The sequence below is a fragment of the Bufo gargarizans genome, chromosome 3 (assembly GCF_014858855.1).
Source record: "Bufo gargarizans isolate SCDJY-AF-19 chromosome 3, ASM1485885v1, whole genome shotgun sequence".
Lineage (NCBI taxonomy): Eukaryota > Metazoa > Chordata > Amphibia > Anura > Bufonidae > Bufo > Bufo gargarizans.
The window spans coordinates 303796837-303814301 of record NC_058082.1 but is presented as its reverse complement, the minus strand read 5'-3'; the positions used below and the strand labels follow the sequence as shown (position 1 = coordinate 303814301).

The 17465-nt window shown below is 39.5% G+C and overlaps 1 protein-coding gene across 1 annotated transcript in view; it reads left to right on the top strand.

The window, feature by feature from the left end:
• The window catches only part of CSMD2 (CUB and Sushi multiple domains 2), a 1088526-nt gene that overhangs the window by 705818 nt on the left and 365243 nt on the right, over nucleotides 1–17465 (top strand). Inside the window, exon 7 of the mRNA XM_044285154.1 lies at nucleotides 16633–16710. Within this exon, the coding sequence (XP_044141089.1) occupies nucleotides 16633–16710 (78 nt within the window). The remainder of the gene's footprint in view (nucleotides 1–16632; nucleotides 16711–17465) is intronic.

The following is a 17465-nucleotide window of genomic DNA, read 5'->3' as shown; positions in this document are numbered from 1 at the left end:
TAGATGCCCCCAATAATGTGCCAGTAACAAGTGCCCCATAGATGCCCCCCAATCATGTGCCAGTAGCAAGTGTCCCCATTGATGCCCCCCAATCATGTGCCATTAACAGGTGCCCCATAGATGCCCCCAAATCATATGCCAATAACAAGTGCCCCATAGATGCCCCACAATCATGTGACAGTAACAGGTGCCCCCATAGATGCCCCCAATCATGTGCCAGTAAAAAGTGCCCCCATGGATGGCCCCAATCATTTGCCAGTAACAAGTGCCCCCATAGATGCCCCCCAATCATGTGGCAGTAACAGATGCCCCCATAAATGCCTCCCAATCATGTTCCAGTAACAAGTGCCCCCATGGATGCCCCCCAATCATGTGCCAGTAACAAGTGCCCCATTGATGCCCCCCAATCATGTGTCAGTAGCAAGTGTCCCCATTGATGCCCCCCAATCATGTGCCATTAACAGGTACCCCCATAGATGCCCCCCAATCATATGCCAATAACAAGTGCCCCATAGATGCCCCCCAATCATGTGACAGTAACAGGTGCCCCCATAGATGCCCCCAATCATGTTCCAGTAACAAGTGCCCCCATGGATGCCCCCCAATCATGTGACAGTAGCAGGTGCCCCCATAGATGCCCCCCAATCATGTGCCAGTAACAGGTGCCCTCATAGATGCTCCCCAATCATGTGCCAGTAACAGTTGCCCCCATAAATGCCCCCCAATCATGTGCCAGTAGTAGTACAATATAAAAAAATAAACACTTATACTTACCTCCATCGGGCTGGCAGCGATGCGATGCAGGCCTCTTCCGGCCTGTGTCCTGGGCTGTACGCTCAGGTGGCGCGATGATGTCATTGCACTGCCTGCAGCCTATCAGAGGAACGGGGAAGGGAAACGCCTCTCCCTCCCCTGCCCTGCCGCAGCACTTCCATCTATATCGCTGTCTTGAGGACAGCGATAAAGATGACTATTGAGATGAGCACTTCCACAATGAAAGTGCTCCTCTCCCTGTGGCCTGCCACCAACCCCCCACATCACCAGTGGCCAGTGGGGCTCAAGAGGCAGCTGCCTTGGGCACCTCAGGAGCAACTGGGCCTGAGGCAGCTGCCCCATTTTCCCAGCATTAAAGATGGCCCTGGCTGAACTAGAGGCGGCGGCCAGCGTTTTAAAGGGGAATCAGCAGGGGGGGCAATGAATAACCTAGGGGGAGCCAGACATGAGAAGGTGCTAGGGACAGCAATTGTAAAAAATTATTTATTAGTGCAGGAAAAGGAATCATTTCACAGCATCTTAGTGCATGGAAAGACGTCAGTAGGTGCTAGGAACAGTGCTAGAAAAATGATTTGCAAGTGCAGGGAAATAATAGGGAGGAATCATTTCACAGCATCTTTGTGCAGGGAGAGACGTCAGAAGGCGCTAGGGACAGTAATAGAAAAACGATTTACAAGTGCAGGGAAAGATTATTTAAGGATCCAAACAGCCATTATACAGCTCTGTCATTTCAGCAATTTGTTCTTGTTATTGGGGTGCAAGTGCTATGTTGAAAAGCCTTTAGTGGCCTATTTTAGTACAAAAATAAAAATATATGCGCACTTCACTGTTGCAGTTATTTATGGCGAAAGCGTTAAGTGGCCTATTTCAGTACATAAAGAAAAATATATTCTCAGTTCACTTCTGCAGTTATATGTGTTGAAAGCGTTTAGTGGCCTATTTCAGTACAAAAATATAAATATATTCTCAGTTCACTTCTGCAGTTATATGTGTTAAAAGTGTTTAGTGGCCTATTTCAGTACAGAAAGAAAGAAAGAAAGAAATATATATATATATATATATATATATACAAAACACAAATAGTGCAGCAGCACAGTCAGAGCCAATGGACTGGGTGCAAATCCCCACAGAGGCAGGCCGCTCCTCCACGGTATATAGTAGACGAAAAAACGAGGCAGCACTTCCAGCTTCTAGTGTACGGGTGAAGACCCCAAACTTTAATCCAAGCGACGTTTCGGCCTACTCAATGAGGCCTTTATCAAGCAATTGTAAAAAATTATTTATTAGTGCAGGAAAAGGAATCATTTCACAGCATCTTAGTGCATGGAAAGACGTCAGTAGGTGCTAGGAACAGTGCTAGAAAAATGATTTGCAAGTGCAGGGAAATAATAGGGAGGAATCATTTCACAGCATCTTTGTGCAGGGAGAGACGTCAGAAGGCGCTAGGGACAGTAATAGAAAAACGATTTACAAGTGCAGGGAAAGATTATTTAAGGATCCAAACAGCCATTATACAGCTCCGTCATTTCAGCAATTTGTTCTTGTTATTGGGGTGCAAGTGCTATGTTGAAAAGCCTTTAGTGGCCTATTTTAGTACAAAAATAAAAATATATGCGCACTTCACTGTTGCAGTTATTTATGGCGAAAGCGTTAAGTGGCCTATTTCAGTACATAAAGAAAAATATATTCTCAGTTCACTTCTGCAGTTATATGTGTTGAAAGTGTTTAGTGGCCTATTTCAGTACAAAAATATAAATATATTCTCAGTTCACTTCTGCAGTTATATGTGTTAAAAGTGTTTAGTGGCCTATTTCAGTACAGAAAGAAAGAAAGAAAGAAATATATATATATATATATATATATATATATATATACTCACTTCACTGTTGCTGTTATTTGTGGTGAATGCGTTTAGTGGCCTATTTCAGTACAAAAAGAAAAATATATACACACTTAACTGTTGCAGTTATTTGTGGTGAAAGATTTTAGTGACCTATTTCATTACAGAAAATACATATATATAAGCATTTCACTGTGGCAGTTATTTGTGGTGAAAGTGTTTAGTGGCCTATTTCATTACAAAAACATAAATATATTCTCAGTTCACTTCTGCAGTTATACACGTTAAAAGAATTTAGTGGCCTATTTCAGTACAAAAAGAAAAATATGTACGCACTTCACTGTTGCAGTTATTTGTGGTGAAAACGTTTAGTGGCCTATATCAGTACAAAAAGAAAAATATATTCTCATTTCACTTCTGCAGTTATATGTGTTGAAAGCGTTTAGTGGCCTATTTCAGTACAGAAAGAAAAATAAATACGCACTTAACTGTTGCAGTTATTTGTGTGAAAGTATTTTCTGGCCTATTTCAGTACAAAAACAAAAATATATACAATTTTCAGTGTTGCAGTTATTTGTAGTGATGAGCGGCAGGTGCCATATTCGATTTCGACGTAATTCGCGAATATTCGATAGAATATTCGTTTTATATTCGTCGAAATCGAATATTCGTCATTATTCTTGTTATCGCGATTAATATGCGATTTAAATAATCGAATTTCGATTTTAACTTAAAGGCTACTCTCCTATTGAAATCGCAATTCGATTTTTTCAAGTTATAATAATCGAATTTCGATTTTAACTTAGCACTGCTATATGCCATATTAGGCTAACTAATATGGCATATAGCAGTGCTAAGTTAAAATCGAAATTCGATTATTATAACTTGAAAAAATCGAATTGCGATTTCAACGTAATTCTCAAATCCGACAGTACATTCTAGTATATGGAGTCGTTCCCATGGTGATGGGGACGCTCCATAAGCATGGAATATGGCTTCAATGGCTTGGTAGAATTAGCGAATTGACGAATATATTCGTTATATTCCACAAAACGAATATAACGAATGTATTCGTCATATTCCACAAAACGAAGATAACTAATGTATTCGTCATATATCACAAAACGAAGATAACGAAGTATTCTGCATCTTCATTTTAGCTACACTGACTGGACAGCTAAGTTTAATTCGCTATGCGATTATATTACTGCTTTTTTTTTAAAAATAAATAGAATAATTATAATACCTGATAATTATTATAATTATACTATTTATAAAAAAAAGCAGTCATATAATCGCATAGCGAATTATACTTAGCTGTCTCTATAGTCAACTTTCCTATATCATTGCTAGAATTAGCGAAATTGATGAATAGGTAGCTAAAACGAAGATGCAGAATACTTCGTTATCTTCGTTTTGTGGAATATGACGAATACATTCGTTATATTCGTTTTGTGGAATATAACGAATATATTCGTCAATTCGCTAATTCTACCAAGCCATTGAAGCCATATTCCATGCTTATGGAGCGTCCCCATCACCATGGGAACGACTCCATATACTAGAATGTTATAATGTACTGTCGGATTTGAGAATTACGTTGAAATCGCAATTCGATTTTTTCAAGTTATAATAATCGAATTTCGATTTTAACTTAGCACTGCTATATGCCATATTAGGCTAACTAATATGGCATATAGCAGTGCTAAGTTAAAATCGAAATTCGATTATTATAACTTGAAAAAATCGAATTGCGATTTCAACGTAATTCTCAAATCCGACAGTACATTCTAGTATATGGAGATGTTCCCATGGTGATGGGGACGCTCCATGAGCATGGAAGTCGGCAGAAGCGGCAACGGGCACTGACTGGAGCAGCCAGGAAGCCAGGAATCCAAAGGACAGGTAAGAACAACTTTAGGGAAGTGGGAAAGAAAAAAATATAACACTAAAAAAAAAAAAAAAAAAAAAGAATATTCGAAATATCGAATTTATATCACTATATTCGAAATATTCGCGAATTAGCGAAGTGCCGATATTCGCGAAAAAAATTCGATATTCGAATATTCGCGCTCAACACTATTAGCGAATTGACGAATATATTCGTTATATTCCACAAAACGAATATAACGAATGTATTCGTCATATTCCACAAAACGAAGATAACTAATGTATTCGTCATATATCACAAAACGAAGATAACGAAGTATTCTGCATCTTCATTTTAGCTACACTGACTGGACAGCTAAGTTTAATTCGCTATGCGATTATATTACTGCTTTTTTTTTAAAAATAAATAGAATAATTATAATACCTGATAATTATTATAATTATACTATTTATAAAAAAAAGCAGTCATATAATCGCATAGCGAATTATACTTAGCTGTCTCTATAGTCAACTTTCCTATATCATTGCTAGAATTAGCGAAATTGATGAATAGGTAGCTAAAACGAAGATGCAGAATACTTCGTTATCTTCGTTTTGTGGAATATGACGAATACATTCGTTATATTCGTTTTGTGGAATATAACGAATATATTCGTCAATTCGCTAATTCTACCAAGCCATTGAAGCCATATTCCATGCTTATGGAGCGTCCCCATCACCATGGGAACGACTCCATATACTAGAATGTTATAATGTACTGTCGGATTTGAGAATTACGTTGAAATCGCAATTCGATTTTTTCAAGTTATAATAATCGAATTTCGATTTTAACTTAGCACTGCTATATGCCATATTAGGCTAACTAATATGGCATATAGCAGTGCTAAGTTAAAATCGAAATTCGATTATTATAACTTGAAAAAATCGAATTGCGATTTCAACGTAATTCTCAAATCCGACAGTACATTCTAGTATATGGAGATGTTCCCATGGTGATGGGGACGCTCCATGAGCATGGAAGTCGGCAGAAGCGGCAACGGGCACTGACTGGAGCAGCCAGGAAGCCAGGAATCCAAAGGACAGGTAAGAACAACTTTAGGGAAGTGGGAAAGAAAAAAATATAACACTAAAAAAAAAAAAAAAAAAAAAGAATATTCGAAATATCGAATTTATATCACTATATTCGAAATATTCGCGAATTAGCGAAGTGCCGATATTCGCGAAAAAAATTCGATATTCGAATATTCGCGCTCAACACTATTAGCGAATTGACGAATATATTCGTTATATTCCACAAAACGAATATAACGAATGTATTCGTCATATTCCACAAAACGAAGATAACTAATGTATTCGTCATATATCACAAAACGAAGATAACGAAGTATTCTGCATCTTCATTTTAGCTACACTGACTGGACAGCTAAGTTTAATTCGCTATGCGATTATATTACTGCTTTTTTTTTAAAAATAAATAGAATAATTATAATACCTGATAATTATTATAATTATACTATTTATAAAAAAAAGCAGTCATATAATCGCATAGCGAATTATACTTAGCTGTCTCTATAGTCAACTTTCCTATATCATTGCTAGAATTAGCGAAATTGATGAATAGGTAGCTAAAACGAAGATGCAGAATACTTCGTTATCTTCGTTTTGTGGAATATGACGAATACATTCGTTATATTCGTTTTGTGGAATATAACGAATATATTCGTCAATTCGCTAATTCTACCAAGCCATTGAAGCCATATTCCATGCTTATGGAGCGTCCCCATCACCATGGGAACGACTCCATATACTAGAATGTTATAATGTACTGTCGGATTTGAGAATTACGTTGAAATCGCAATTCGATTTTTTCAAGTTATAATAATCGAATTTCGATTTTAACTTAGCACTGCTATATGCCATATTAGGCTAACTAATATGGCATATAGCAGTGCTAAGTTAAAATCGAAATTCGATTATTATAACTTGAAAAAATCGAATTGCGATTTCAACGTAATTCTCAAATCCGACAGTACATTCTAGTATATGGAGATGTTCCCATGGTGATGGGGACGCTCCATGAGCATGGAAGTCGGCAGAAGCGGCAACGGGCACTGACTGGAGCAGCCAGGAAGCCAGGAATCCAAAGGACAGGTAAGAACAACTTTAGGGAAGTGGGAAAGAAAAAAATATAACACTAAAAAAAAAAAAAAAAAAAAAGAATATTCGAAATATCGAATTTATATCACTATATTCGAAATATTCGCGAATTAGCGAAGTGCCGATATTCGCGAAAAAAATTCGATATTCGAATATTCGCGCTCAACACTATTAGCGAATTGACGAATATATTCGTTATATTCCACAAAACGAATATAACGAATGTATTCGTCATATTCCACAAAACGAAGATAACTAATGTATTCGTCATATATCACAAAACGAAGATAACGAAGTATTCTGCATCTTCATTTTAGCTACACTGACTGGACAGCTAAGTTTAATTCGCTATGCGATTATATTACTGCTTTTTTTTTAAAAATAAATAGAATAATTATAATACCTGATAATTATTATAATTATACTATTTATAAAAAAAAGCAGTCATATAATCGCATAGCGAATTATACTTAGCTGTCTCTATAGTCAACTTTCCTATATCATTGCTAGAATTAGCGAAATTGATGAATAGGTAGCTAAAACGAAGATGCAGAATACTTCGTTATCTTCGTTTTGTGGAATATGACGAATACATTCGTTATATTCGTTTTGTGGAATATAACGAATATATTCGTCAATTCGCTAATTCTACCAAGCCATTGAAGCCATATTCCATGCTTATGGAGCGTCCCCATCACCATGGGAACGACTCCATATACTAGAATGTTATAATGTACTGTCGGATTTGAGAATTACGTTGAAATCGCAATTCGATTTTTTCAAGTTATAATAATCGAATTTCGATTTTAACTTAGCACTGCTATATGCCATATTAGGCTAACTAATATGGCATATAGCAGTGCTAAGTTAAAATCGAAATTCGATTATTATAACTTGAAAAAATCGAATTGCGATTTCAACGTAATTCTCAAATCCGACAGTACATTCTAGTATATGGAGATGTTCCCATGGTGATGGGGACGCTCCATGAGCATGGAAGTCGGCAGAAGCGGCAACGGGCACTGACTGGAGCAGCCAGGAAGCCAGGAATCCAAAGGACAGGTAAGAACAACTTTAGGGAAGTGGGAAAGAAAAAAATATAACACTAAAAAAAAAAAAAAAAAAAAAGAATATTCGAAATATCGAATTTATATCACTATATTCGAAATATTCGCGAATTAGCGAAGTGCCGATATTCGCGAAAAAAATTCGATATTCGAATATTCGCGCTCAACACTAGTTATTTGTGGTGAAAGCATTTAGTGGCCTTTTTAAGTACAAAAACATAAATATATTCTCAGTTCACTTCTGCAGTTATACACGTTAAAAGAATTTAGTGGCCTATTTCAGTACAAAAAGAAAAATATCTACACACTTCACTGTTGCAGTTATTTGTGTTGAAAGTGTTTAGTGGCTTATTTCATTACAGAAAGAAAAATATATACTCATTTCACTGTTGCAGTTATTTGTGGTGAAAGCTAGAGATGAGTGAATCGAAGCTGACAAAGTGGAATTCGATACGAATTTCAGGAAAAGTATGTTTCGCAACGAATGCGAATTTCCTCGCACTTTGCGGTAACGAATCGCAATTTTCCTAAAATGTTGGCTACACAAGTGAGGACTAAAGACATTGGGCAAGGAACTCTTGAAAGGTGGGATCATCCAGATTGACATGCCTGCATGCAGCCAATCAGCAGTCAGCCAGCCCTGTGATGTCACAGCCCTATAAATACGGCAGCTATTTTAGATTCTTCAATTTTCCAGCATTCAGAGTGCAGGGACAGATGTGTGAAGGCGCTAGGGACAGCAAATGAAAAAACCTTGCTGTGGAAAAAAAAGACAGAAAAAAAGATTTATAAGTGCAGGGAAAGGATAGAGAGGAATCATTTCACAGCATCTTAGTGCAGGGAGAGACGTCAGACTGTGGCGCTTGGGACATTGATAGGAAAGCGATTTACAAGTGCAGGGAAGATTATTTGGGGATCCAAATAGCCATTAGACAGCTCTATCATTCCAGCTATTTGTTATTGGGTTGCAAGTGCTATGTTGAAAAACCTTTAGTGGCTTATATATAGTATCTTTAGTATCTTATACTAGTTCTACAAGAAAAATCTATTTGCATTTCACTTCTCCAGTTATTTCTCGTGAAAGCGTATAGGGGCTTATTTCAGTAAAAAAAGATAAAAATATACTCACTGCACTGTTGCAGTTTTTTCTGGTCAAAGCGTATAGGATCGTATTCCAGTACAACAAGAAAAATATATTCTCAGTGCATTTCTGCAGTTAATTCTGGTGAAAGCGTATAGTGGTTTATTTTAGTCCAACAAGAAAAATATATTCTCAGATCACTTCTGCAGTTATTTCTGTTGAAAGCATATAGGGGCGTATTACAGTAAAATAGATAAATATATATGTACTGCACTGTTGCAGTTATTTGTGGTGAAAGCGTATAGGGGCGTATTTCAGTACTACCAGCAAAATATATTCTCAATGCATTTCTGCAGTTAATTCTAGTGAAAGTGTATAGTAGCCTATTTCAGTCCAACAAGAAAAATATATTCTCTGTTCACTTCTGCAGTTATTTCTGTTGAAAGTGTAAAAGGGCGTATTTCAGCAAAAAAAGAAACATATACGAACACTGCACTGTTGCAGTTATTTCTGGTGAAAGCATATAGGGGCGTATTTCAGTACTACAAGAAAAACATATTCTCAGTTCATTTCTGCAGTTAATTCTGGTGAAAGCGTATAGGGTCATATTACAGAAAAAAAAGAAACATATATACGCACTGCACTATTGCAGTTATTTCCAGTGAAAGCGTATAGGGGCGAATTTCAGTACTACAAGAAAAACATATTCTCAGTGCATTTCTGCAGTTAATTCTAGTGAAAGCGTATAGTGACCTATTTCAGTCCAACAACAAAAATATATTCTCTGTTCACTTCTGCAGTTATTTCTGTTAAAAGTGTATAAGGGCGTATTTCAGTAAAAAAAATTAAATATATACGCACACTGCACTGTTGCAGTTATTTCTGGTAAAAGCATATAGGATGTATTTCAGTACTACAAGAAAAATATATTCTCAGTTCACTTCTGCAGTTATTTCTGTTGAAAAAACATATATACAAACTGCACTGTTGCAGTTATTTCTGGTGAAAGCGTACAAGAAAAATATATTCTCAGTGCATTTCTGCAGATAAGGCTACATGCACACGACCGTATGTGTTTTGCTGTCCGCAAATTACGGCTCTGCAATCCATTTTTTTTTTTTGATCCATTGTAACAATCCCTAAAACGGACAAGAATAAGACATGTTCTAATTTTTTTTGCGGGTCTACAGAACAGACATACTGATGCGGACAGCACACGTTGTGCAGTCTGCATTTTTTGCGGGACCCATTGAAATGAATTGGTCTGCATCCTATCCGCAAAAAAAACTGAATAGACACGGAAACAAACAACGTCCATGTGCATGTAGCCTAATTCTGGTGAAAGTGTATAGTGGCCTATTTCATTCCAACAAGAAAAATATATTCTCAGTTCACTTCAAAAGTTCACCAAAAGCATATAGGGGCCTATTACAGTAAAAAAAGAAAAAATATATACGCAATGCACTGTTGCAGTTATTTCTAGTGAAAGTGTATAGGGGCGTATTTCAGTACTACAAGAAAAATATATGCACACTTTAATCTTTAACTTTTGTTGGTGAAACTGTATAGGGGCGTATTTCAGTACTACAAGAAAAATATATACTCATTTCACTCTTTAAGTTTTTTCTGGTCAAAGCGTATATATTGGCTTATTTTAGTCCAAGTTCACTGGTGCACTTATTTGTGGCAAAAGCGTTCAGTGGCCTATTTCGTTATAGAAAGAAAAAAATATATGCACTTCACTGGTGCAGTTATTTGTTGGAAAAGGGTTTAGTGGCCTATTTCAGTACAGAAATAAATAAATATACGCACTTTACTGGTGCATTTTTTTTGTGGAAAAAGCATTCAGTGGTCTATTTCAGCACAGAAAGAAAAATATATACACACTTCACTGGTGCATTTATTTCTGCTGAAAGCGTTTACTGGCCTGTTTTAGTACAAACAGAAAAATATATTCTCAGTTAACATCAGCGGTTATGTGTTGAAAGCATGGCTGGGAGTCAGCAGGGTGGCAACAGTGGGAAGTCGGGAGCTAAATGTGCCCGGGGTAGAGCACCTGCTTCTCAGCAGCCTACCTACCAGAGAAGTAGTGGTGCAGGGGTTCACGGAAGTAGTGGCGGTAGCAGTCAGTGAGGCGGTTATATCTGTTATTTTGTATTCCAGTACAAAAAGAAAAATACATTCTCAGTTCACTTCAGCGGTGGTTATATGTCTTGAAAGCATTTAGTGGCCTATTTCAGTACAAATATAAATAGACATTCTCAATTTACGTCGGTGGCTAGCAGGGCTTTTTTTCTCAGAGAAAAGGTGGTGGAACTCACCCTCCCTCCCCTGGCCACACCCCTACCCACCCCTAGGACCGCCCCCTAAAACCACCCCTTTAGAGAACAGTAAGTAAGCAGCGGGCCGCAGTGGCGACTCTAGGAACAATATATCGGGGGGCACAAAGATACCACAGTCAAAAATGGGGGGGCAAAAACAAAATAAGTATATATAAATAAGATTACAAAATACAAGAGAATTGCGGTATGCAGGGATACCTTTATAATAAAGCAATTTACTTACAAAAGAAGCTATTCAGTCGTCTGCTGTGCCGTCCTCTGCTTGCTTCCGCGGATTGCGCAGGCGCACTGTTATGGTGGATCTGTGGAAGACACACTGTTATGGGGGCATCTGTGGATAACACATTATGCCTCTCATTAGCCCTCATTATGCCTCTCATATCAGCCCTTATGCCTCATTAGCCCCCATTATTCCTCTTATTAGCCCCCAATATGCCTCTTATCACCCCCATATCAGCCCTTATGCCTCACTAGCCCCCATATCAGCCCTTATGCCTCATTAGCCCCTATTATAAGCCCTTATGCCTTATTAGCCCCATTATAAGCCCTTATGCGTCATTAGCCCCCATTATAAGCCCTTATGCCTTATTAGCCCCCATTATTCCTCTTATTAGCCCCTTTTATGCCTCATTAGCCCCCATTATAAGCCATTATGCCTCATGAGCCTACATTATGCCTCTTATTAGCCCCCATATACCTAATTAGCTCCCATATGCCTAATTAGCCCCATTATACCTAATTAGCCCCCATTATGCCTCCAATTAGCCCCATATGCCTCCTATTAGCCCTCATATGCCTCCTATTAGCCCCATATGCCTCCAATTAGCCCCTATGTGCCTCCAATAAGCCCCCATATGCCTCCAATTAGCCCCCATATGCCTCCTATTAGCCCCATATGCCTCCAATTAGCCCCCATATGCCTCCTATTAGCCCCCATAATGCCCCCAGCAGCCACATTTTTTATAAAATAAAAAAACACTTACCTCTCCTGCTCCTAGACGGACGCCGCCTGCAATTTTCTCCCTCCTCAGTCGACTGTGCTCTAAACTGGCGCGCACAGCGTGAGGTCACAGAGCGACCTCATGCTGTGCGCAGCCCTGCACAGCCGACAGCCGAGAACCAGGAAGTGGTGAGTACAGAGCGTTAACCACTTCCTGGTCCTTCGGTACTAATGAGCGCTCATTAATGGAAGCGCTCATTAGTATTCACCTGGGGGAATCAGCGGGGGCACCCGGGGGGGCAAGGAACAACATAGCGACGCCACTAGCAGGCCGGCTGGGCCAGTAACTAAAGGGGGCGGGGCGAGTGGGAGAAAATAGGTGGCGGAACGCCGTTCCGGGGTGTTCAGCCAGAAAAAAAGGTGGCTAGTATATGTGTTGAAAGCGTTTAAAGATCTATTTCAGTACAAGCAAAAAAATGCATTCTCAGTTCACGGCGGCGGTGGTTATATGTGTTGACAGCGTTTACTGGTCTATTTAAGTACAAACAGAAAAATACATTCTCAGTTCTCATTGGTGGCAGTTATATGTGTTGAAAGCTTTTATTGGCCTATTTCAGTACAAAAAGAAAAATACATTCTCAGCTCACATCAGCAGCGGTAATATGTGTTGAAATCATTTAGTGGCCAATTTCAGTACAAACAGAGAAATGCATTCTCAGTTCACATCGGCAGCGGTTATATGTGTTGAAAGCCTTTAGTGGCTTATTTCAGTACTAAAAGAAAAATAAATTCTCAGTTCATTTTGGCGGTTATATGTGTTGAAAGCATGGCTGGGAGTCAGCAGGGTAGCACCAATGGGAGGTCGGGAGCCAAACGTGCCCGGGGTAGAGCACCTGCTTCTCAACACCCTACCTACCCGGGAAGTAGTGGTGCAGGGGTTCACGGAAATAGCGGTGGTAGCAGTCAGTCAGTGCGGCGGTCATATGTGGTAAAATCTTTATGGAAGCATTTCGGTCAAAAAACTAAATTTACTGAGCGGTCAGCTCTGCGGTTATATGCTGTAAAATCCCAATGATGTCTCCATAATAAATATGCAGCGTGGGGGCCCTGTGTGGCTTCTACACACTTTCAAAATCATACTACAGCAGAGCGAATAGATGCCAGATTCATTTCTGAGACATCCGTATAGTGTGGGGGAATTTGAACACCCTCTCCATCTCCGTGCTCTGTTATATGTGGTAAAATCTTATGTGACATATTTCAGTCGCAGTTATATGTGGTAAACCCTTTTGGGACGTATTTTGGTGGAAAAACAAATTGTATTCAGTGTTCAACCCTGCAGTTATATGTGGTAAAATCTTTTGTGACGTATTTTGGTTGAAAAACGAATCTTATTCAGAGTTCAGCGCTGTACTTATATGCGGTAAAATCTTTATTGATGTATTTCGGTAGAAAAATAAATTGTATTCAGCGTTCAGCGCTGCAGTTATATGTGGTAAAATCTTTTGTGACATATTTTGGTGGAAAAACAAATCTTATTTAGTGTTCAGCGCTGTACTTATACGCGGTAAAATCTTTTGTGACGTATTTCGGTTGAAAAACAAAATTTATTCAGCAATCAGCGCTGCAGTTATTTGTGTTAAAATCTTTATTGACGTATTGCGGTCGAAAAACAAATTTTATTCAGCGTTTAGCGCTGTAGTTATATGCAGTAAAATCTCCATGATGTCTATGTGATAAATCTGCAGGGTGGGGGCCCCTTGTGGCTTCTACACACTTTCAAAATCATCCTTCAGTGGAGCGAATAGATGCCGGATGACCGGGACACTCCCTCACCTTCCCAGGAGCTGCTGTCGGGACTCGGGAGCAGTGGTTCATTTCTGAGACGTCTGTATAGTGCGGGAGGAATCCGAACATCCTCTCCATCTCCGAGCTACGATATATGCGGTAAAATCTTTTGTGATTTATTTCAGTGTAAAAACTAATTTTATTCAGGGTTCAGCGCTGCAGTTCTATGTGGTAAAATCTTTAGTGACTTATTTTGGTGGAAAAATTAATCTTATTCAGCGTTCAGCGCTGTAGTAATATGCGGTAAAATCTTTTGTGATGTATTTTGGTGAAAAAACTAATTTTAATCAGTGTTCAGCGGTGCAGTTATATACGGTTAAATCTTTTCTGACTTTTTTCGGTGGAAAACATTTTTTTATTCAGCGGTCAGCGCTGCAGTTATATGCGGTTAAATCTTTATTGAAGTACTTTGATGAACTTCACGACTCTTCCGGGCTCAAAGCTATCTTGACACTTTGTCTTGTCATTGTCTGTAGCTACTAGAGGCCTGTTTATGCCAGGCAGGTTTCCCCAGAGGTATCTTGGTCAATGGACACTCTGTCATTGTGCCAAAGTGCCAATCTGTGGCTTCCTCATTCTGCTGCCATCTCCGGACTCGGTCATTGTGCCACTCTGTGGCCTCCTCCTGATGCTGCTGCTGCCACCTTCAGACTCGGTCATTGTGCCAATCTGTGGCCTCCTCCTGATGCTGCTGCTGCCACCTTCAGACTCGGTCATTGTGCCAATTTGTGGCCTCCTCCTGATGCTGCTGCCACCTCCAGACTCTGTCATTGTGCCACTCTGTGGCCTACTCATGCTGCTGCCACCCTCAGACTCTGTCGTTGTGCCACTCTGTGGCCTACTCATGCTGCTGCCACCTCCTGACTCGGTCAATGTGCCACTCTATGGCCTCCTCCTGATGCTGCTGCTTTCACCTCCAGACTCGGTCATTGTGACACTCTGTGGCCTCCTCCTGATGCTGCTGCTGCCGCCTCCAGACCCTGTCATTGTGCCACTCTGTGGCCTGCTTATGCTGCTGCCACCTCCAGGCTCTGTCATTGTGCCCCTCTGTGGCTTACTCATGCTGCTGCCACTTCCAGACTCGGTAATTGTGCCATTCGGTGGCCTCCTCATACTGCTGCCAACTCCAGATTTGGTAATTGTGCCACTCGGTGGCCTTCTCCTAATGCTGCTGCTCCTGCCACCACCTAAAGACTCTGTCATTGTGCCACTTGGTGGCCTACTCATACTGCTCTGTAAGTGTGCCACTCAGTGGCCTTCTCATACTGCTGCCACCTCCTAGACTCTGTCATTGTGCCTCTCGGTGGCCTTCTCCTGATGCTGCCAACTCCAGACTCTTGTGTCATTGTGGCAGTCGGTAGCCTTCTCCTGCTGCTGCAAACTCCAGACTCTGTCATTGGGCCACTCTGTATGATCCCATCAGAATTGGCTTATGAATTGGTAGCGAAAAGCAGGAGTGGGTACAAAACACAGAAGACATGCAAATATTCCATTCACGTGTCGTCTCTGTTTTAGATCAACTCCTGTTTTTTTTGGGCGTTAGCAATACTGATGGATAATTGAGCAAATGCTGACCGAGTGAAGTCGTATGCTCCACAGACAGGATCTGTCGAGGGGGGCTCTACTTGTATAAGCGTTTAATAGAACAGGTTCTGTTGACATCTATGTAGAATCAGCTGACGACAGTGTAAAAGGAGTGCACTTCTTGGCGCTAACATCAGCCTGTAAGGCTAAGTTCATACTTGGCCAGTTATTTGGTCAGTTTTGGCACCGTAACTGCCCAAATAAGTGAAGTGTGCAGTGTCATACTGACTCACAGTATTATTTCACTACCAAAGCAGACTCCCTATGCGTGTTACTGCAAGGCACAATGTTCTTCACCACTATAAAGGCTCTCTGCAGCCAGAACAAAAAAAATAAATTTGCGTAAAGTGCCGCAAATATATACGGATTGAACCAAATTCTTTTCTTTTTTATTCATCGAACCGGCGAATTGAATTTTTGAAAAATTCGCTCATCTCTAGTCATAACCATGGAAACAAAGAGTGCATATTACAATGGAGAAATAAATCCAGACAGCAAAGGAGGCAATATGGATTATAACAATACATTAGTAAGTGGCTTCTATTAACTTTCTCTTGCATAATAAATGCCACTTGCTGAAGTGACACAACCCCTTTAATGTTGCTTTAAAATAAATAAATAATAATAATTTTAAGTTTGTGTGCTACTATACTTGAGAAATGCAAACATGCACTGAGTTAAAAGTTTTCTCAGGACTATAATGTTGTTGACCTATATTTAGAATTGGCCTTCAATAACTGATCGGTGAGGTCTGATCTCCATCGCTGAAGGAGCTGACCGAAGGAGAAGTGATTCTCCAGTGAATAGTCCATCCTTTTTGTTGCTTACTAGGCAGAACACTGTACATTTGGTATTGACTGTGCCTGGTACTGCAACTTTTTTCCATTCACTTGAGTTACTGTGATCATAAGTATAGGCACAGCCTCTGCCAAATGTACAATACTGCGCCTGGTAAACAAAGAAGTGGACTCAGATGAATGGACTGTCACAGAAATTTCTGCAACAAACCTATTGAATCAAATTCCCCTTACATAGTATCATTGTATTATAACCTGTATAATTGTTTCTTGCACTTGTTGACATTGCTTATTTTGTCAAAATCTTTCTAGTGAAAAAACAAATGGAGATGAAATCCAGAGGAGTCAAGCTTCTCCCCAACAAAGACAGCAACCAGAAGACATCAGTGTGTAAGTGTTTAATAGCAGTTCCTACACCTTCATGCATTGCCATTTCCAGACCATACCTCCTGCATACTCAAAAGTGGATTGATGGCTCTCCTTTCACCGCACATAGATTCATTACTTTGGGAGGGGGATGCTTTAACATTGCCTTGTTTTCCTTTAAAATACAATTTATTAGTAACAGATAAGAGCCCATATAAAAAAAAACATAAAAGTATAGATGTTAAAATCATAAGACAGAAAGGAAACGTAAAAATTCTCATTGTTTCTTTATTACTTTTGGTGATCATGTGACCAGAGCACAATATGAGATGCCCTAAGAAAAGAAAATATGCCTAGTAGATCCCACCAGGAATAGTGAAACTCTTGTCTTGGACTTAATAATAATGGAAGATCACATTCGTATTTCAGGTTTACTACAGTGTATGTTTGTACACACAGTACTATTGACTTCCTCATGTGAACAGGTTAATTTTAGCAATACTTAAAAAGAAATATACTGCTTAAACTTCCTTAGCCAGACTCACACCCTTAGGCCAGCTTGAAAAGAAGTGCTTTGAGGGAGCGTCAGTGGTCTACCTTCAGATGCATGCTCTCTCCCTTGGTTTCATGTTTACAGAAGCTTTTCACTCTTTCGTCTGCACCTGCTCTCTTGGCGCTTCTAATTCTCTGTTCTGTGCAGCTCACCGAATAGTGTTGAGTTTAGTAAAACCAGAAATATCCCTGTGTAAAGGACAATGTGCTTTGTTCGTATGCCTTAT